Source organism: Solenopsis invicta, chromosome 3 (genome assembly GCF_016802725.1).
Source record: "Solenopsis invicta isolate M01_SB chromosome 3, UNIL_Sinv_3.0, whole genome shotgun sequence".
In the NCBI taxonomy this organism is placed as follows: Eukaryota; Metazoa; Arthropoda; class Insecta; order Hymenoptera; family Formicidae; genus Solenopsis; species Solenopsis invicta.
This window is the reverse complement of record NC_052666.1, coordinates 21,579,775-21,602,071: the sequence shown is the minus strand read 5'-3', so window position 1 is coordinate 21,602,071 and position 22,297 is coordinate 21,579,775. Positions and strand designations below refer to the sequence as shown.

The 22,297-nt window shown below is 39.1% G+C and overlaps 2 protein-coding genes across 2 annotated transcripts in view; one reads left to right on the top strand and one right to left on the bottom strand.

The window, feature by feature from the left end:
- The window catches only part of LOC105196693 (ephrin-B3), a 568,116-nt gene that overhangs the window by 60,025 nt on the left and 485,794 nt on the right, over positions 1-22,297 (top strand). The gene's annotated exons all lie outside the window — the stretch shown is intronic.
- LOC105196692 (SAGA-associated factor 29) lies at positions 14,438-16,669 on the bottom strand. Its single transcript, XM_011162743.3, has 2 exons — positions 16,299-16,669; positions 14,438-15,765 (listed from the first exon to the last, which is right to left on the bottom strand). Exon 2 carries the CDS (start codon positions 15,678-15,680, stop codon positions 14,811-14,813), a length of 870 nt encoding a protein of 289 aa, XP_011161045.1. The 5' UTR covers positions 15,681-15,765; positions 16,299-16,669; the 3' UTR covers positions 14,438-14,810.

The window sequence follows — 22,297 nt, the reverse complement described above, 5'->3', positions numbered from 1 at the left end:
GATGGTCTATTGAATTACGCGTAATTAACGTTAAACTTGTACATTCCGCCCATTGCTACGAAACTGACACGGGCGATAGTTGTAACATTCACTTTTGACAGACGTTACATTGTATATGGCAATAATTTGTTAATCACACTCTGTCCAATTAATGTCAAATTAAATGGTGTGAAATACGAACCGCATTTCCGTTTGATGCAGATACACCACATGCGATGTCATTACCGATCACGTCTGATGAGTCGGTTATATATTGATTAATAAATAAACACCTGATATAATATATGTATAACTCTCTTATCTAATCTGACCACCAAAATCGTGTTAAAAATATTTCTCAATGGAAGGAATTAATTTCTAAAACGTAATTTAAATTATATTAAAAGTTTAGACTGCATATCTTCATACCTTGCAATGTCATTTTTTGTATGAAGGATTTCTTTGTAGATATGCTGTCTGCACATAGCAGGGTGTTAGACAGGGTTTAAAAAAAGAAGATCGTCATAGTTACGCTGTCTGGAAGAAATGCGTGAATATAATGAGAGAACGAAAGAGGAGGCGAGCATGTGGGCTCTCGAAGGGCATTGGGGACAGGGGATATGGAGAACATTGAATGAGGGAGAAAGAATGAGGGAGGAGAGAGGCATACGTGAGCGAGGGTAATGTACTGTTCTCACCTCCGACAGGCCCTCGGGGCTACCTCGGCTATCCTTTGGTAGTGTACGCATCGGTATACGCGATTGTACGCTCTGTACGCATGTAGACGCCTAACTTTGTATATATGTGCAGACAGGCATATACGCAAGGTCGGTACGACGTAGACTCGGTGCATGAGAAACGCGTTTGTTACTCATATCTGTTGGTCATCGGGCGACTCGTATCATATTCCGGCGCAAAGGCGCGAAAGAGCAAGTTAACTTTCTCTCTTTCTCGCGATACGTCTGCCCATTGTTCGACCGCTATCTCCTCTCTGCTTTCTATTTCTATCTCTAACGATCTTTATTCACGCGGCGAGGAATAGGATTAGTTCTAAAATCGTCGCCCTTTATGTTAATGTTTGAATTGGGATTAAAATAGAAAATGAGGACGTGGAATGGAAGAGAGACGGACGGGGGAGAATAATCTAAACTTACAGAAAATACACACCCAAAGTATTTTATTTAGATTATTATAATTTATTTGTCAGTTTAGTTTGATGAAAACAATTTTTTAAAATCTCCAAGAATTATTTGCGAAAATTACACATAAATTATCTTATGCGTAACTTGAATAACTATCATTGATAAACTATTTTTATTTTAATAAAAATTCGTAGCTGAAAATTCTAGCCGTGCTGTATCATTATTCACGCATTGAATAAACTAATAAAAAGAAAGACGAGGAAGTAACCGACGACGCGCGATTGATTCATCGACACTCGCGATTGTCCCATCCACATGCATACGCACTCGCCTATGCACGTTCGTGAATTATGGCGGCCGCTACATTGCGTCCACCGACAGAAAGGGAAGTACACGAGAGAATCGAAGAGAATGACGCCGAGTCGAATCGCGAGCCGCTGCGAGAGGGATGAAGAAGAGAGAAACTGCGACAAGGGCTGCTGACAGGCAGTGACGGGTACCACTTTATCCGCGACACGATTCTGCGCTTACCACAGCCCACGAGTTTACCATCACCGTCGTCAATGCCGCCCACGACCGATCTGATCTGATCTCATCCTAGTCACCCTGATCCACCATCCACTTTCTATCCTCCAGCCTTCTTTCGTTTACTATCTTACTTGATCTCGTCGCCCTCTGTATCTCCCGCGCGAGGTTTTCCTCACCTCCGCTTCTCTCGTACTTGTTTTCCTCCGGTATCCACAACAGAACGCAGCACCTCGATAGTGTACGTACCGAAAACACCTTTCCCCAGCGAGGGAAACTTAAACGGCGAGGCTCGGCGAATCTCAAAATTTCTATTTATTCTTATGTCCGCGCGGATTGAGAAAACACACTTTATCTTAAGTTCGTTCACGTACCTTTATTTTATGTAAATGCGTTGCTTGTGCAACGTTCCCTTTTCGTTTTGCTAAGAAACAGAAGTTAGTTTATCCACATCTCTGCTGATGTCGAACTGAATAGGTATGAGTTTTCGGCGGAAGGTTTCGCGATGACGGAGAGACGTTTGTATTTGGAAATCTTGCACCAGCGAGGGAAAGTCGACGCTACTCTTGCAAATCGAGCTCTCTTATTTCGGTCATCCTGTCGAACGGTTCTCGATCCTTCCCTCACGCGCGCACCTGTCTGTCATTTGGTACGAGAGTGCTTCCGATTTCGACGCCCTAAGGGAAATAATCCGTCGTTTCGCCCCCTAGATCACGTAGAAGACCGCGTATCCTTCGCGGAGTATTACGGATTTCTGTATTCCGACATGTATGTATGTCGTGTACATAGTACGTATATGTATCGAATGTACATGTGTAAGTCTGACTCCCCCACAATGCAAAGCAGGCACCGTGAGTGGAAGTCGTACGGCTCATCAGCGTCAACGTGCAAGTGCCTTGTTGTCTGAAATTGCGGCAACGAAATGCACGAAACTTTATCGATCGGCACAATCTTGTGCAAGTTGAGCTTGTCTTCGACGGTTTCGCATTCTCGGCGGAGATTACGGGGTGAGCTGTAAGTGACAGACGTATATTGCAAAACCTCGTAAAGCAGTACTAAAGTGTATCTCGTAAAATAGTGCGATAGATGACAATGAAAGAAGTCATTCTGTTAGAGAAAATAGAGAAAATTAATTTAAAATTAAAAAATAACATAGCTCACCAATTATCTTATATGCTGTGTTTATAAACACGGTTTTAAGTTTCAATTCGTAAGTTCAATAAACCGTTCAATAAAGGGGAATAGAAAAGCGTTTATGTAATGAATATAAATAGGATAATGCACCTAGCGAGAGTAAATAATAGGGTAATGCACTTAATGTTCGGAACATGAATGATAGTAGTGTAAAGCTACGTGGCTTTAGCTAGTAACAATATGGCAACACGAGCCATCAATTGTCGGTAATACCGTCGATGGGACGATAATAGCATATGATGGCATGCATCATTTGCTGGTTATCATCGTGAATCGCATTCTGAGTGAAAAGAATCAAACTCAACGAGAGACTATAGATTTGAAACGAAGAAGAAAAACATTATGGATACGGGGGAACACGTGTACGCTAATATATTCCCATTTTCCTCGCTATTTAGAATAAAACTATTAAGTGGGAACGTAGTCAATATAAAATGTAGAATGCAAATGTATATTGATGTTTTGCATAGTGACTTCGGATTTACATACATCGCAGCGGCACCTGGCATGCCATATTTCGGATCTCAACTCGCGTAAAATATTATCATGGTACCATCTGCCACTTGCCACAGATATACAGGGAAAATATTTCGTTTATCCGTTTCGTGCGTACGGCGCATGCATATGCACGCGAAAGCAATCTATTTGAGTAAAGTCGAGGATAATACATGAAAGTAATCTCCAACTGCGCTTTACTTCGCTTTTACTTATTTTATTTTTTTATATCGGTTTCACTCCGATTGTAACATCGCGTTCAAGAATGCACATCTGTTAAGTCTCTCGTTTTTCGTAAACAAATTTTGCTCTATCAACGACTAAGATCGTTATTATTGCGCACAATTATAATTTTATCTGACGCGTGTTGAAAGAAAACCAGAATTGTTTTAATACAACAAGAGGCTTTTGATTTTCATGAATACAGTAGGAAATAACGTGACCATCGTTTAAATGATAGAGTGTGCCGAGCTCGAGGGTCTCCGCATTGAGCACTTGTCTTGTGGGGCAAGTGCCTTTCGGGTACACTTCAACTTCCAATGAGCGTCGATAGGCATCCTAACGATCATTTGACTGTGACTATAATTTCGGGTTTCTCTAATTAATACAGATAACCTCGGTGAATCCTGCCGTACATACCTTGGGTCCCGACTGTGTGAAAGAATTGGCCGTCCCGCCGTGTGCAGCTCGACGAATTAACTCGTTGTCCCTTCGCAACAGCAGGTTCCACGACTCGGCTCGGCTCAATGTGGTTGCATCCAAGCACAGCTCCTCTTTCTGCAAGGAAAAAAGAATCCATCGCCGAGGATCTCCAAATTACCAGCATTTATAAACCGGACTGAGCGCCCTTAGCTTCGCTAACGCCAACTTTAGAATAACGGTCTGCAGGAGTCATCGCTTTTAATTGCCATCCTCGCTTGCTCGTATTATTCCATTCAGTACCGAATTACGAATTATCGTATTCACCGCACGTTATTGGACGTTATTACTTTCGATTCAACGATTATAATTCGGGCACGGTGGGTCTCGAGCGAATGAATTACAAAATAATTTATACATTTCTCTTAGTTTAATTATAGTACATATCGTGGAAATTATGTACTACAATTAAATAGCTAATCCACAAAAAGTACCTAGTTCTGGATAAAATTGTTGGCGAAGCAATAAGAGAGAGAGAGAGAGAGAGAGAGAGAGAGAGAGAGAGAGGATCAGAGAACATAGAAATATGATAGCATTAAAGCTGAATTTAATAAATTCTTTTATTTTTTTTTTTTCTCTCCTCATAATTCATAAAAATACAGAATTCTAGTGAATAAAACGCGATTAGTTCTTTAAAATAACAGACGGACAAAAGTGTTCTCACTTCTGATGAGAAACGGGCATCAAAAGAATCATTAGCGTTTCGCTTGAAATTCACGGTAGAATATGCCATTTCTGTCCATCACTCTGTATTGACATAACATTTCTGCTTGCCTATTCGCTCGTATCAACTTCCAACTTATGGAATGGTGTTCGACTTCCTTCGTGTAAACAATAATCTTACCGTGTAAACGCGAAAACGTAGGCCGTCCAAGCCATCGTACTCTGCGTGTTTCCTCGAGCAAGAAATAGCGCGGAATCGCGTTCTCGCGCTTTCATGAATTTTCTATACGCGCACCGGATGGATTAAAAATAACTGTAAAAGCGTTTTTGCACGAAGATAGCTTGGCGAATCCTTCCTTGTTGAAAACAAATTTTGCGCCGCTGGCTTTATCCTCCTATTGCTCAAGAGCACAATATTAAAAGCTATCTGGGATAATGTCTGTTCAGCATCTTTACATGGCGCAAAGGAACAACAAAGGATCAAAATTTGTTTATTGTGTTGATAATATTACCGATACTCTCACATTATGTCACATAGCCGCGTTTTTGAAAGGGATGTAATAAATAATAAAATAAAAATTACTTATGTGATCCTTCATTAAGATAAGTGAACAGATATTAATATAAATATCAAAAAACAAATTGCGTACATAAAGTGTGTCGTCTCTGTAAGCTATTTATCGTTTTTCTACAGTTTACTTTTTGCACATTACTTTTATTTAATAGTTAAGAAAATACTTTCGAGCGGAAATCTACTCAACGGCCGACATTGATTAAAAAGAACAAACCAGGCTAAGAATATCTCGGCTTGCACTTCTCTCGGGACTTGAAACTGGAAAGTAGTTAAAGATTAGGGATAAACAGTATATATTAATGTACGTAGGAAGTTTGCTCGATACCTGTCGCAAAAGTTACGAAGTTACAAGCCCGCCCTACCCGCACTGGGCGAAGTTTGTTGCTCGAGCAAAGAGGTTCGCAATCATTTATTAAAAGGTAGATCAGAGAAAACGAGCTGAAATTTTAAAGCTTTAAGAACGTTAACTGAAGAGACGGTGCGAACCGGAAAAAACCACTGCTAATGAGCAATAATGATGGAAAGAGAAAATGATACACAAACTCTTAATTTAAAATTTTGAGATGTAGGTTAGTTGAATTTGTAAGTTCAATGGAAGTAAGAGAACTTTCTTGAATAACATCGGTCTTTCATCAGGCTCAAGCCGTTTAAGAATTCCCATGCGATAAAGGATAAAAAAGCATTAACTTACGCTATATTAAGGTAAAATCTCTCCAATCATATGATATATATAATTGTTTTTATATAATTAGCATGACAATATTCAATAAAGTATTGTTCTGACTTTTACAAATAGTTTTTGCACAATTAAAGATGTTAATAATTCTTTTTATAATTGCGTTAATTTTATAAAGCATCGTTTACATACTGCTCGAACTCAATATACTAATCTCTATTAAATTATTCTAATTAAGTCAGCATTATATTTTGTCTCGTTGTAATTGACGCAAATTATTCCAGATTGCTTCAATAAATATTATGATTAGAATGCTATTTCAAAGATGTTTAAAGGAATCAAAGAGAAATTTACAAAATTTAATAAGTTTAATTTAATAATTTTGCAATGTACTTTTTCTATAAAAAAGTATATGTAAATTGAATAATTAATTATCGCTTATTAATATTGCATTTCTGATAAAAAAAAGTATAGCGACAACTTCCTTCTGTGCTGCTTCAACCTAATTGCGGTTTCCTTCGTTCGCGAATAGAGAGCATTGAATCCTAAGGCGATCAGACGTCGGGCATGTGTATCGACGAGGATTATCTCGAACGCAAAGCGAATCGTAGGTACCGTATAACCGCGCGCCGCGCCGGTGTACACCTCTGCGCTCGGAATTTCCCGGATAATTTGGTCGGTGCGGCCCGCCAGCCTGTGATTTGCGAGCTCCCGATGGATAAAGACGACTCTCGTTGCGGATAGGAGAGCACGGGAGGGAAAGAGAGCTGCACTAGGACAAATGCTGCGAGACGAGGAGACAAGTAGGACGTCGCGATAAGGGAAAGATAGATAGAGAGAGAGAGAGAGAGAGAGAAGGCACGCGGGGGACTCGACAATTTGCCATCGAGTTTGCGAGCGACTTCCTGGCAGCCCGAAGGTCTGTCTCCTAGACGAAGGAGAACAGAAACTACCTGGGTTAATCTATGTGAGAACCTAAGCAGCTGCCTCTGGTGGTAGGAAGCCTGTCCTTCCCTTATTTCCTTATGGCCGATACGAAGAGAAACAACGGGCTTTCTCCGCTACGTTTCTTGCCCTTAGCTCAATTACAGTTTATGCAGAATGCCCAGGTGTTTGTATATTATTACTACGAGTAATTTAGCATAAAATCAATAGCGTTGCCTCCCAGCATTTCTTCGAGGGAGGAACGCGAAAATTCGCTAGTAATTTATACATAACGCTTATGCCTTTCTCTGGGGTAGAGAGATCTCCCGTAAAAATAGAATTCACCCCGCAGACATTGTAATTTCCGCGGCAGTACTCCGCGCATATCGCTGTTTCGCGAGGAACCTCTTCTGTCTAATAGGTGTAATTTTGCGCGCGTGGATTCTTCTTTTTCTCCTTCGAAGACGATATCGAGGCCTCGTTTTGGTAAACGCTCTCGCTAACCATACCATGTTTTTGCTTGTTTCAGGTAAGTGCAATTAGCTAAAGCCGTTCATCTGCGAGGCGCATATGGGAAGTACGCGTGAGTATGTCACTTTGGTGAAATTTCAAAACGACTGCTACCACGTCGATGTGATGGACGCCCTTGTCCTGACAGCCGACGGGACGAAGATGAAAGACGCGGTAGCTGACGCGAAGCGAACACCGAAAGAGAGTGGCGCGAGACTAGCGTCCAAATTGGACGCCGGAATGACGAATCGTCGTGACGCTCGTATGCGAAATTCAATTAGGTAGGGTTCACCGGTTAGTCCGCGGTTGCCTTCGAGTCTCTCCGCGAGAACGAATGCGTCGATTGTGATCCACGATTTCTGTTGTCGTTAACCAACGATCTATGACGGATAGATACTTATACTGTTCATCAACTTCTAAATCCAATTTTTGGATATATAATCGGTAAAGAGTTGAGTGACACATTTAAAAGATATAATGGGCAAACATTATTGAATTATTTAGAATGTTAAAATATTAAAGCAGCCTTCTATATCTACACATTTCTTACATGCAAAGATTTAATGAATATTGACACAGTATTAATGAGGCTATTAATTCAGATTCAAATTTTTCTAAATTCGAAGAAAGAAGATAAAATACTATTTTAGTATCTATCACAACCAATAATTTACAAAAGAAGATAAAAATCAGAATTTAAGTTAAGTGTGCGATATTATGAGTGACAGTAATAGAACGTATTTTACTTTTTAATGAGAATAATATTTAGATCTCTAATTGTATTTTTTGAAAGAAACGTTTCTATTATTATTTTCGAGAAAAATTTGTCTTTTTAGAAGATTTTACTTTTTTATTACAGTCTTTTTTAACTATCAATTTTCGCTGAATTAAATTTGTACGTGAACTTTTTAATATTTCCACCAAATTGCTACCAGAATGTTTTTCTGTTCTCTGTGACATTTACGAAAATATTCACGTAATTGCATCAAAGTGCAATATCTCTTACGTTGCTACATTGTATATATTCCTATCTTTCTATCTTCACAAACTATTCGCGATGATATTGTATTTAATATCGAATATTTTAATAACCCATCCAGATTTTTTATTTAAATTTTCTAATATTTTTATAGTAAACGATACTATCTAGAAATATCAATTGTAAGAAAATATTATTATTCATAATTTATGTAATCATCAAGACAGATACCCTATAACCTTTGATAGTAGCCGGGGACTTACTGAATTGTTTGCTGAGCTTGATAGGGCACAAGCGAATCATGAAGTAACTTCTAAGCTGAAAGTTTACTGGTTACACCAATTCCCTCTTCCCCACCCTTCTTGTGTCTCTTCACGGATTCTCGCGTTCAAGACCTGAGGTTACCCGTTGTGTAACTTTCTATGTGCAATTGTGGACACTCTTAGTCTACACGTGCTTGCAAAAAAGCACGTATTTACTCGCAAGACAACACTTTTTCGTAATAATAGAGCATTGATCAGTTGACTATTATTTGTGATTAAAGTTTCCGCGATATATATTCTTGCATTCGCACATAGCTTTATCATCGCAAGTAGTATAATATAATGTCTATAATATATATTTATACATATATATCTGGTCACCTAGCAACGTATGTAAGAGTAGTACGTTTTCATGTGGCTAAACAGAATCAGGATATACTGACGGATAACACAATTGGGAACTCAAGCGCGTACAGTCAAACGAGTTGTAGGGCCCTGAGCTAATTATTATAATTCCCACAACAATGATCGTACATTAAAAACTAATATCGTTGATGAGAGCTGGAAATTAATCATCGCTTACTCAGACATATACAGTGACCCACTGAGTCCCTGAGACACGGTCTAGGAATAAACTTCTCGAACAACTATGGATCTCCTAACTACCTTACAACCCGAGAGAATAACGCGAATGCCCGGTGCATCGACGCTCATGTAGATAAGTTTTTAATCACTTCGTCGACACATTTTTATATAAAAAATTACAACCTTGTTTGTTCGTTACAAATTGTCAAGTTTTGAGGCAAGAAAATTATTTCATGCATTAAATATGCATAAAAATGCTTATATTAACAAATTTACCTTTTAAATTCCATATAGACATAATTCATTTATTTCTTTAAAATTGGCTAGAAATTATTCGTAGCATATTATTTGAAGTATAAAATATAGAAATTTAGATAATTACATATTATTCATTACAAATAGAAATTATTCTTACTAAATTATGTGATGGATATAATTCGTGACTCAATAATAAATTGGAAATGAAATATCTCTCGGCTGTTAAAACGTTCTTTGCCTATGTCAATTGTAATTAGCAACTTTCGCGAGATTAAAATTCCTTCCTGAATCAGTGAAGCGCCGTAAAATCGCCTGTAAATGCTGATTTCATCGGCAATCGCGCTGTGTCGCACCGTAATGACCGCGATAACCGATTATGGCTCTGAATTATGAAGGAAGTTTTAAACTGTCCCGCCTTCATTGGCAAACGCAATTAATTAGCGAGGAGCCGCCCGCCTATGAATTATTTGACTCTCTTGTAGCTATAGCTACATGCGTTTACGAAAGGGAACGTCATTCGGGCCATCGAAACATTGGAATTTGCGAGAAACGAATGTCTCGTTGAAATATGTGTGCGTGTGCGTATGCGTGCGTGCGTGCGTGCGTGCGTGCGTGCGTGTGTGTGTGTGTGTGTGTGTGTGTGTGTGCTTGTAAGCGAGAATCCGTTTTGTTTAATGCGTCTGTCTCTCCCCTTTGCTTCCTAATGCGTTTAGTTGACGAAAAACGTAACAAATTGCTGGTGCCGTAAACGCCGTTGACTCACAAGTAAGAAAGCTCCGTTTCTGGCATTGACAGCTGGATAATGTTACAAGCCTCTTATGGCGAGGCATTACGTCGCTTGACGGTAGTCGTGTCTGTATCCCCGTACACCACTACTTGAATTGGTAATTTCAGTACGCGTCATTACGCACAGAGATACTATTAGGGTGTTCCGTCTGCGATAAAGTCAGGAGTATTTTTAACGCTGAGAAAATGCAAAGAAGTCTACAGTAGCGACAATTGCAAAACATCATGTTCGTATTATTAATCTGTTAGCCGGCTGCGTTTTTTCATTAAACCAGTCACTATTTTCAACTCTCATTGCAATTTCTAACGTACGAGCCGTGCCCCCCGTCGCGATATGAACGCATTATTTCCAGAATGTTATTACAGCAAACTGAAATGTAATACACAGCGCGCTGCCGATTTCCGAAATCGTTCACAATTATATCAAGAACTTTATTCCGTGTGCAACTTTTGCGACAACGTGATTTCCCTTGCGATATAGTCGCATTCGACTCGTGAGCGCGCAAGGCGTCCGCAGGGCGAGACTTGATGCGGTACTTTAAAAGTACGTGGCACTCCAGCTACACCAACTACACAGTGCGCTGCGATTCGCTATCGTTTCGTCTAAAGTGTCTCGCGATATCGATGAGAGAACGTGGCGCGCGCCGCGTGGAACATTGCACTGCGGTCTCGGAGAAGAAATTGCACTCCGTGAAATCCAATAGGTTTCGGTATCGAATCGGTACTCGCGACCGTTTCGGAGAGCTTTATCTCCTCGACCTGGCCGCGCAGCTAAACGAGGCTAAACATAATCCGCTACGGGGACGTATTCAGGAGTAGGCGGCGAACAGCGTGCGCGCTCTTGCTGTCCGGATTCCACCATCGCCGTCCGTACCGTATGGCGCGATTTTTTTGCCCGGAGACTCAAAGGCAAAAGCTATTAACATCGTGACTTTTCTTCCGTTCAACGGCCAGAACTCATTACCACGTCGTATAAGAGTTCCGACAGTTTTCGAGGTAAAGTTGGATTAGAGGTTGGCAGCTCGTTAGCCAACCTTATCGATCGTTTCTCCTGGATACCATTGTGCACGGCGTATTAATTAAAAAATGAAAATCCGGAGCCCGTCCAACACACGAGTTCTGTAATCCCCAAGTTCCGTATCCTCTCTCGCACCCACTCACCCACCTTTTTCTTCCCGCCCCTCTCTTTCTCTCTCTCTCTCTCTCTCTCTCTCTCTTCTCTCTCTCTCTCTTTCATCCGGAAACCTGTGAAGTTAAATTACACTAGATCGCTTATCGATTTTCAATTTATTCTCGAGTATCAATAATTCAATGAACTCTGGAATACTACTTAAACGAAACTAGCGAAGTCTCAATGGACTAGCTATGGTTTATCTTTTCATACCTTTTTCGCATTCAAGAGTGTATAAATTATGACTCGCTGCGGAAAATGTGGTGGACGTCGTGAGATCGATCGATAGAATATTCTGAATGATTGTCTAGAGTCGGATACGCGCGCTAGAAACAACTAGGAGCACATAGCTGGCGATCAACCGTCGACAACCGTGAGAAGCGACACATATGGGATCTTACCAAATCATTATTGCTATGGCTCTAATCAAGTGCGAACAAGGGAGACTCGCACTGCGTTCGAATTACTGGCAAATGTGTGTTACAGACAGGTGAGGGTGTTGAGGTGACATCTCGCAATCACTCTGGTCCGCCAATTTATCGAAAGAAAGACTAATGGTTGCCGGAGGGTGACGCTTGGTGAAGTCTTTGGCAGGATGGAGAAAAAAAGGGAAAGAGAGAGAAAGAGGAGACGGGACGAGGAAGGGCAATGACAGATACCAGCGTCGGAACTGATCGATCTGGAACGAAATAAAATATGCTCGCGAGAGCACGGGCGTAATTACGAAGCACCGAAGAAAAATACAGCGCGCCATTACCGGAGGGTTAAGTGAACCTGCCTCGATCGACTTGTACGGAAAGGAGAAAAAGAGAAGGACGATAGGAGAAGAGGGTCAGCAGTGGAATACAGGGAGAAAGCGAGATAAGGAGAGAACGAGAGTGAGATAGACGGACGGAGTAAAGGCGGCAGGGCAACGAGGGGCAGTGCGAGGTGAAGCCGGAGGAGAAGTATTACTCAGATAACTGAGACGTGGAACGAATGAACGAAGGGAACTTCGGAACGGGTAGGAACGAGTCGTAGGAGGTCGGACGAGGCGACGCGGAGACCAAGGGTGGAAAGTACGGTTTGCGTGTTCAGGCGCAAGTTCGCCTTGGCTTCCGGTTGCTCGCATGCTACAAGTCCACTTGTATTAGGCCCGCCATACGAATACGCCGCACGCCCGCCCGTGGTTCGGACGTAGTCAGTCAACGGCACATGGACGCACATGAAACACATACATTTACGTTCGAACGCACGAAAGTCGTTTCGGCCAGAACTCACCCCCGACGCGGAAGCTAATCGCCGGTTGAATTAATTCCAGAACTGAGAATGGCTTCTGCCGACACGCCGGCGCTTTTACTATCTGGAAATGGAAAGATATCGGACTATTGAGTGCGACTAATGGCTGCCGGAAATGCTAGACAGAGCGCGTGCATGCAAACGCGATTTCGATTGCGGCTTAGCGCGAGTATGTGGATAAAAGGTTCGAGGTCGTGCGTTTTGCTAAATTCATGTGACCCGGCCGACCCTGGAGCTCGGAGGTGAACTCTGATGCGGTTAGGGAAACTACCATAGACTAGATACAATCGGTCGTTACCAACTTTCGCGAGAAGGCATATAAAAGCCATTACACGCAGGTTAGATAATTTCTATTATTACGAGAGTCGTGCTGAAGATAATAGAAAGTTGCTTTGAGATATGCTGAATAATAACTCTATCTTAAGCCCTTTAAATGATCTATAATTCGTGTCAGATTTTATAGAATTTTATATTGATCTTAATTTTAATGCATTTTAATAGTTTGTTTTCATTTTTTTTTTACATTTGTATATTTTATATGTCATTCTTTTAAAGTGTTTTGTTTACGTTTCAGCATATAAAATTAAAAATAGAATATTTTATTCTACATTCAGGTACAAATTAGTTATCGTTTAAAATTTGTTTTCGAAATTAAGGAAGATATACATATTTTAATTTTTCCATGAAAAAGAAAATATACACATGACTCAACGTTTCTTTCGTAATGAATACGTTTCAAACGCTATTCAAAAACATGCGTGCTTTGTTCCGTTCCTTAATTTTCACGTACAGCATTTCATTCGTGCGACGGAGCCAGCCTCGCGTTTCAATTAAAAACCCCTTGTGATACCAATCTCCAACCGAACGGCAGTCAGAAATCAATGAAAAATTTTCAGGATTAATTTCGAGGAAAATGGTGAAAACACCGTGTCCGCAACGCGCGCCGAATCAAAGTACTTTTTTGTGATTCCGTATGGGGGTAGTTAAGTTAAATAATGAATGAGGATTGGCTAGCTGAGCCAGTCTGCTGGGGGTTCGGCTCGGTATACCGAGTTGCTTTGATGTCTGGCGGCAGCCGCCGATTATGGAATCAATTATTGCGCGGTGTTCCCTCTTTCGTCCTCTCCAGCCTTTTCGATTCACTCTCGCATTCGCGGCTTCGTGCTTTCGCCCGCTCTCTGCTCTCTTTATCTTCCCTTTATTCCGTTTTCTCTCCTTCGTTCTCCTATCTCTATCCCGCTTCGTGACGGATGCGAAGGGAAAGATTTATTCCGTATAGGAAGAAATTACACGGACAGAATCACGAAGGACCGATTCCGCGGAAGGTCAGCGAAGTCCGGGCCCAGGTCCACCCATGTACATAAAGATACCGCTATTATCATCCCATAATTTACCTCAATTACCCCCGACTACGAGCAGTACCGCGGAAATAGAACTTTAACTGTCGGTACGTGCTTATTTCTTGCAGTTATAACACTCGGAATTAATTTTAATGAGACAACAAACCGCACGATTTTGATAGACACTTTGCGAATAATCGTATCATCGCTAATATCGTGAAAAATATCGTTCCGATATTTGCAAATCTCAAAATAGTTTGTCTGTCTTTTTTACAAAATATTTATCTTCACATATCCAACTGTCGCGTTTAAATTATCGTACGTTTCATGTAAAATATGTCAAAATTCGTGAAATTTATAAATTTATAAAGCTAGGAGTATTAAGAAGTATCGGCATAAGTTATAAAAATTTGCTATTTATTGTACTTTATCACAATATCACAAGTCAAATACAAAAAATTACATAAGGGAACGTAAATGAACAAATCGTACCTTTTCTAGAAATATTTCTTTGTTATACATATACTGTTTCTCCCTGATAACTATAATGCAATTTATAGAATTAATCGACGTCACAGATATGCATTAAACTATACGTTGCAATAAAAGGCTCGGCCACAGTTACGTGTTGTCTGTTGGTTGTGTGCGCTTTTTTTTTGTCAAAAAAAAAAGGATTACCTAAATTTTCGATTAAGAAACTAAATTTAAAAAACTTTAATTAATAATTAAAAATAATTTAAGAAATGATACTGTTTACTAAGATTGAGTCTCATTTCTTTTTGCTCTCTTTGATGGAAATGACGTAACGCTGCGCTACACTCATTGGCGGTGAATAGCCGGTAGGATAAGCGGCGTCCTCGAACAGGAGCAGATACTCTTCCGTGGCGGTACTCGGTAGACGTTGCACGACCGCCTTGTAAAAACAAGTAGTTTGCGGATACAGGGCCATTACCGTAGATCCTTTTGGGAACAAGGCGTGTGGATCAGTCTCGGGATTGGCTCTCATCAATGGCAACGGTACCACTAGCCTGCGCGACACCGTGTGACGGTCTTTTTGCTCTTCGTCGATATCGTCCACCTCGTATTTGTTTGTCGCGGGATTAAATTGCACGACCTCCGCGAGTATCCAATTCTCTCCCTCTTCGTTGCCCTTCACCAAAGCAGCTACCATATCACCCATCTTCGCGATGTACGTAGGCTCGGCGGCTATCGCGCCGCACAATGGTGGTGGTTTGGCGCCCGGTGTTTTTCCCACGTAGAGGGGCAGGATCTGTGCAATGTCCAGCAGCATCTTCATCAGTGCGCCGCGCCTGATGGTCTCCTTGTTGCCGGCTTGACGCGCCTGTATGCGTCGTTCATTTCGTATCGTGCGTATCTCGTTAATTTTGGTAAGAGCCTTGCGCAGGATCTCCTCTTCCTGCTGAGTGTCGGTCACCGCGGCGTTATACAAATTTTTTAACTTCTGCTGATAGTAAGGAGTGACTTTGTCGTCCGGCGTGACTTTCTCATGGGTCTTCATGATGTTGTTTAGGTTGTGTTCCGAACGGACTCGTTGATTCTCAATCTCATGCAAAAGGTTGTAAATGTTCCTAAGGCGTTCGTGTATCTGATTCGCCGCCGCATCCGCCGTGAACGGCATTATGAAGAGAGATTTGGGAATTACAGGAGATCATGTACTAACTGCCGTCAATAGTAACTAATGGAATATGCTATTGATCTCTTTCCTGTAATAAAAAAATATAAAACGCTTGTTTAGAAACATTTTCTTCACACGTTTCTTTACTATCAATTTAGATTAAAGTATCAATGTAGAAAATATCACTAAGCATCTTTTATATTACTAGCATTTACAAAACTAAACAATATAAAACCAATCTATTTTATTTAATTAGTATAATGGAAAATATAATTAATTATATTCATTTAATTAATATAAAAACATTGTTTTTAATCAGATTTAATTATTTTTATCAGTCAATCTTGAACTTGCGTTTTTTTGAGAGATCACATGCTTTATTCTAAGTTTTTATTCTATTCATACAGCAAAACGTCACTATCTGTATGTAATTAGCAATTCAATATTTCTCTAAAAACTTTCTGTGTCGCTTTATTGGCAGTAATACAGGACGTGCAATTCAATTCGCGCCATTCATTTCAAACTCATTCAGTAAATTTTACGCGTACTACGTCCGCCAACAGCGCCCATGCTAAAATGGCCGAGAGTCGGCGCAGAGCACGACTGGATCGATACACTTACCCGGTCGAGAACCGACTCATATCCGACTGAACGAATGCTCGACGAGTCGCCAGAGTACGAGGTTGCGATCAAACGTTTCAGGACACCGGTAGTTTCACGCAGAGCTTCCTAGCACCAAGCTGCGAGAGGCACAAACGCTTACGAGATGTTACACGTTCGATCGTTCACGCGCATCTGTGCCACACTACTTCTCCCACTACCTCTTCGACCGCAGCTGGTTGCCAGAGTTTTCCATCAAGGCGATGCTGCCACCTCGTGGCGAGCTATGAAAACAGAGTACTAGGTGTTAGTGCTGATCGTCGCAAAGCTGGAGTCACTGGTACCCATCGTCTATATTAAAAATGTACGCGTCGTATCTTAAAATATTACCAAAAATATAAAACTTTCATAGAATATTCTAGTATTACGTTTGAATATTTGTATAAAATTTAAACACAATTTACTTATTGGTTTAAAAGTTATTTAAGTTCTTGTTTACTCTTGATTTTTTCTTATGCTAAATCGCGTTTTGTAGTACTTATTTGCAGATTTGATAGAAAAGTAGCAGTACAATTAAATTGAAATTTTTACATATAATAAAACTTTAATAAATATTTGTGCAAAAATTAATTTAGATTCACTCACTCATTTAAAAACTAATTATTTAAAACTGCAATATGATATAGTAATTTTTGCTACAAAAATCATTATATAAATAAAATTTTTCATTATTTTCTTCTTTCTAACTAATCTCAGGTCAAAATTTCGAGTATTCGTGACCAAAATTGTTTGTTATTGATTAAAAAAAAAGAATAAATCTAAAGAAGCAGTTTTTAAATTTTAATAACTTTTAGTTTGTATTGTACAGTTAAAATCCTTAAAATTACTTGATAAATTTATTAATTGTCACAATTTATAGAATATTCTTTACACGTCGAATTTTTACACAACAAGTAATATCAATATTACATGTTGATTATATTATTTGATACAGAAGTTTGTCGTTCTTTCATCAAGCTCTGTATTAAAATTAAAAAATTAATATTTTTTGCAGAAAAAGAATTGAAAAATATTTTCTTTCAAATAAAAAAGCCGACTTCCATCGGCAATTTTGCTAAATTTACTGGAAGTTTGTTCTAACGAACACTATAATCTTTTTGCAATTTAATTTAATGCAATACAAGTCATCTAATATTAGAATTTACATAAGCGTATTAGAGAAAATAATTTAACCAAGTGCGAACAAATATTCAAATACGTGCAGGGGATACACGTTAATGTGTTACATAAATTATTGAATTATCAAACTTCCTTATTATAATTTGATCACAACTTTCTCTACCTCGCTTTCTATTTATTGCAAAAATATGCATATATTGTTAGAAACTCCGTTGAAAACAAATTATTCTCGAATATCACGGCTGTCGAATACGTAAATTATTAAGCGCTGGTTGGTTCAAATGGGCATGTGTTCTAAATATCTCTTTCATCTTAAAATAAAATATGAAAGATTTTCATAGCAAAAAATTTAATTAATGATTTAATCTTGAATATTTGATGCCATAAATTACAGTGACTGGATTATCTTTTTTTTGTGTCTTTCTTAAGAATGTCTTTCGTGGCGATTTGTACCGCGTCAGTATTATTACTGTACTTGAATCGTATTCGAGATATTTCATTAAGCGTTCGATCGGACATTCCATTACTTGTGAAGTATGTGTGCGCGCCAATGATAAAGTCGTTTCGATATGCGAAAAATGGCCGCACGCTGATAATTTTTCTTAGGACGAACTCGTTCCTCGTAGATCCAATCGTATATCGTATCGCACAGACGGGCTGGCTGCGGCAGAGGCATACATTGAATGTGGCGTGTATCATCGCTAACAACCAACAGGTTAACCGCGCTAACAGCATCGATAGCACCGCAGAATACCATAACTCATTCGCGCCGAGGCATGCCAAGGCTTGGGAAAACTGAATCTAATCTCTTGATTAAATTCATACTTCCGCGGCGAGATTTCGTATTATCGTGCTTTGATAAACGTAGCCATCCGTTTCTGTAAAATTCCTCATAATGAATGATAATCCGCCAATTTAAAAACCGAGTTAAAGCTGACATAGTTATGAAAGAGAAAATATACGGAAATATCGGAAAATAGCAAAATTCAATATTTATTTCGGAATAATTTGTAAATTTGATGTCTGTTATTACAATAAAATAACCATTTTATAAGGATTTAAAGTATTTATACGACAGAGAGAAATATTGTGATATTGCGTGTATATTATAAAATATCATAATATTATTCGCCGCTGTTGATGGACGCGATACATATCAGCGGGCGCAGATCCGTTTCGATAAATCGCCAGGATTTCGTCGTGAAAACGTGTCGCGTTGTTTCTAGATACGCGGTCTCTTGGCGTATCGCGGTGTGTTGCGCGAGGTGCATCGTGTGTACGTGCATCATCGCTAACGGCCGACTGGTCTAACCGCGCTCTAACAGTGTCGATGGTGCATGGTACACAAGACCGTGCCATAACGCATCGCATGTAGAACTTGAGAGAATCCCAAGCCGCGTGGACCATTACCGCGTCTGTCTTTGTCTCTCCAGCGCGTCTACATGTCCGCTGTACCATATACACGTGCGCGTGTACACCTGTCGATATGCAGCCTCGCAGCAAACCCAACCTCGCGTTCGAGCTCTTACGATCTCCGTAACCTATTCGCAATGAGATGCGTGTCACGCGTGCCAGCGGCGTGCATGTATACCGGTACCGTATTCTGCATCCTCAAGAAATTGCAGACGATTCTGTGGCCTTGTACGTACATTCCGACTGTCCCGCGTATATGTGAATAATATATCTTCGCATCATTGATGAATATCCCGATGGAATGCCTAAAACTTGATTTTTTCTCTTCAGCGATTACAAAATGCAATGTAACTTAAATTGTATACTACTGATACCTTAATAATTTTTGTTACTTGTTTTGAATAATATTCTAACATGAATGAGATTTTTTACTACATGCGCAATTTATAAATAAAAAAATCTTATTTGAAGATTTATAGTATATAAATTGTACTTGAAGAAATTAAATGCACTAAGAGAAAAGTGTTTAATATTTGTGATTAGATTACAATTTAAAAATTATGGTTTAAAAATCCATTTTTATAGTTATGAATGTTATAATTAATAATAATAATCTTGTGTTTATAGTTCTGCCAACTATGAAAAAATTGTACTATAAATTATAATAATTTTAAATATTAATAAAATATCAAGATATATGGTATAAAAGTAAAATGAATATTTTTAATAAGAATGCAATCATAATTACAGTGAATACAATTAGACTAAATATAACTATTTTTTTAAAAATCCGTTTATTATTTAAGTAGTAATAATAACTAATAAGTGCAATTTACATAGTTAAAACAATTATAAATATATAGATGACATCAAAAATAATTATGAATTATAATTAAAATACGGTAATTGCAAGTATTTTTTTCTCTCAGTGTACGTCTGATACTTTAAATCACACTAATTGTTATTTGCTGTAATTACTTCAACGATATTCAACTTTGAGTATTTGTGCTGAGTACTTTCTTCAGTGGAGTTAAATTCTTTTCACATGTCTGAGATGGATGCAAGCGTGAATGAAACATTAAAATGTGCTGTTAGCGATAAACTCAGTTCACGTCACTTCAAAATATTACACATGCATTTGTAGATACGTATATACATACACGTATATGTAGATACATTTCGAAATATAGAATAAGGTGTCTAACGAGGCGTAAGGAGAGATCCTGAGCCTCGAGCAAGTCCTCACGTCATTTTGCACCCTTTGTCTGGACATCTGTATTTTCATTGACACCTATTTTGACTCCTGAATTTATAGGACTACCCCTGCGGCGAACTTTAAATCGCAATTGAGTATACAATTAGCAGTAGATAGAACAGAGATACAGAAATGATGGAGAAATAGAATGAATTTTATTCTTTGGATGTATACATTTTATTTTATTTTTATTTCATTTTATTCTTCTTAATTATTATACTTTGATTATCTGTTACTCATTTTTCACATTTTATAAAAGATAACTTATGGATATAATATATTTTTTTTAAGATACATTGTGTGCACGTGCACTAAACGAAAAAAAAGAAATCTCCAGACAAAAATTTATTATACCGGTTGTGACGTTTATGTTCCGTTCGGTGTGTTCAGTAAACAAATGCGCACGACGCAAGACAAAACAAAATAATGCAGCGGAACTGTTGCGGAAGGTAAATAGACAGCCGCATAAAACGATCGTGCGTAGCGAACGACTGATTCGATGGTGGTTTGCACGGTTCGATCTTCATCTAATATCGGCGCTTTACGATTTGCACGACTTAACGACTTGTTGCAGTCGTTAATCCGCTACGATACCGGATACCATCGTGCAAACGATATTTCAAACGGATTCTCCGTAAGGTGCTTTAGGAATGAAAATGTCAAACGCAGCTACGTTACCGTTGACGCGAACAGGAAACAGGAATCTGCAAGAAAAGCCGGGATGGGGAGTTTGGTTTGTAAGCGCAATTTATACGCAGAGATTCGATATCTCGTGACTGTCATATATGTTCGTCCTTTTGTTTCTATTAGATTGTCAAATCGTTCAATAGAGACAGTGAAAGGTTTTATATCAGTCGACAGAATCTTTACGTAAAACTGAGCAAATTATAAACAAATATGCAGACGTAGTTTTCCTGAGTTTACAATTTATTTTCGAGACCTTGACGCAATAACTATTTTATACATGAAAAATAAAATTAACATGCATATCTTTTCAATTTAAATTTTCTTTAAATATGTATCATATAATTAAATGATATAATCATATAATTAAATACTACATAACTACTATAATTAAACTAAAATTATACATAACATTAATACTTATATGACTTTGTATATATATTTATTGAAGAATTAGTAACAAATATATATTTATGTATATTTCTTACTTTATATATGTGTGTGTGTGTGTGTGTGTGTACACACACACACACACACACACACACACATGCTGTAAATTACTATTGTTTATCATTCGCCGCACGAGAAAACTGCCGTTTTCACCATAGTTTTATTCTTTATTATTCGAATGAGTTATTATTACGATATACTTATGTATTGTATATACTTGACACACACATACACATAATTTACATGCCACTGACCATGTCAGATAGCATCTCCTCTAAGAGAATTTACCTAGATTCGTCTAGTGGAAGCGTGACTCGAGTGCTCATATAAATAGCGAGAAACCGTGAAGGGAATTGAAAGGCATTCAAACGGAATCGATACGTCATGATTTTCCGTATCCATCTATAGTGCCTTTCTTCTAACTGGGCGATATATCGGGGCGGATCGGGAAAAACAAATGCGGAGCTTGATAGTCGACCGCTATACCTGCGCTCTGTTACATGTAAAAGTAAACGTATTACCATGCGTACACGTCGATGCGTGCCTTATCTTTTATCTCGAGAGCCTTCGCTTCCGGCCCGATAGAATATTCAATGAGGGCGACATCGTATCGACGTGTGCGCGCTGCAAACCAAATATTCCGTTCCGTCAATGTTCACGCGCGGCCAGCGTGGCTATAATCGGATCAATTGGACAAGAAACAGTAGAGTAGAGATGAGAAGCGGTAGAGGTCAAATCACAAAGGTGGCAGCGCGGTCAAGACGTAAGGGACATTTGATTCATGTCAGGCGCTCCGGGCCGAGATGTCAAGATGCTGGACGCGATTCCTTTCTCGACGCGAAGGTACACGCTGAAATCCCTCGGCCACTGTATTATGCAAAACCGTGCGCATTAGCACGATTAGATCGACATTCGATTCGACATTACCCTTTGCACCCTCTTTCTCTCTCTTTCCTTCTCTCTTGTTCTTCACCCTCCGTTTATTTTTTATAAGGCGTAGCCTGGACTGCCATATGCCGTTTCATTGGTAACGCGAGGG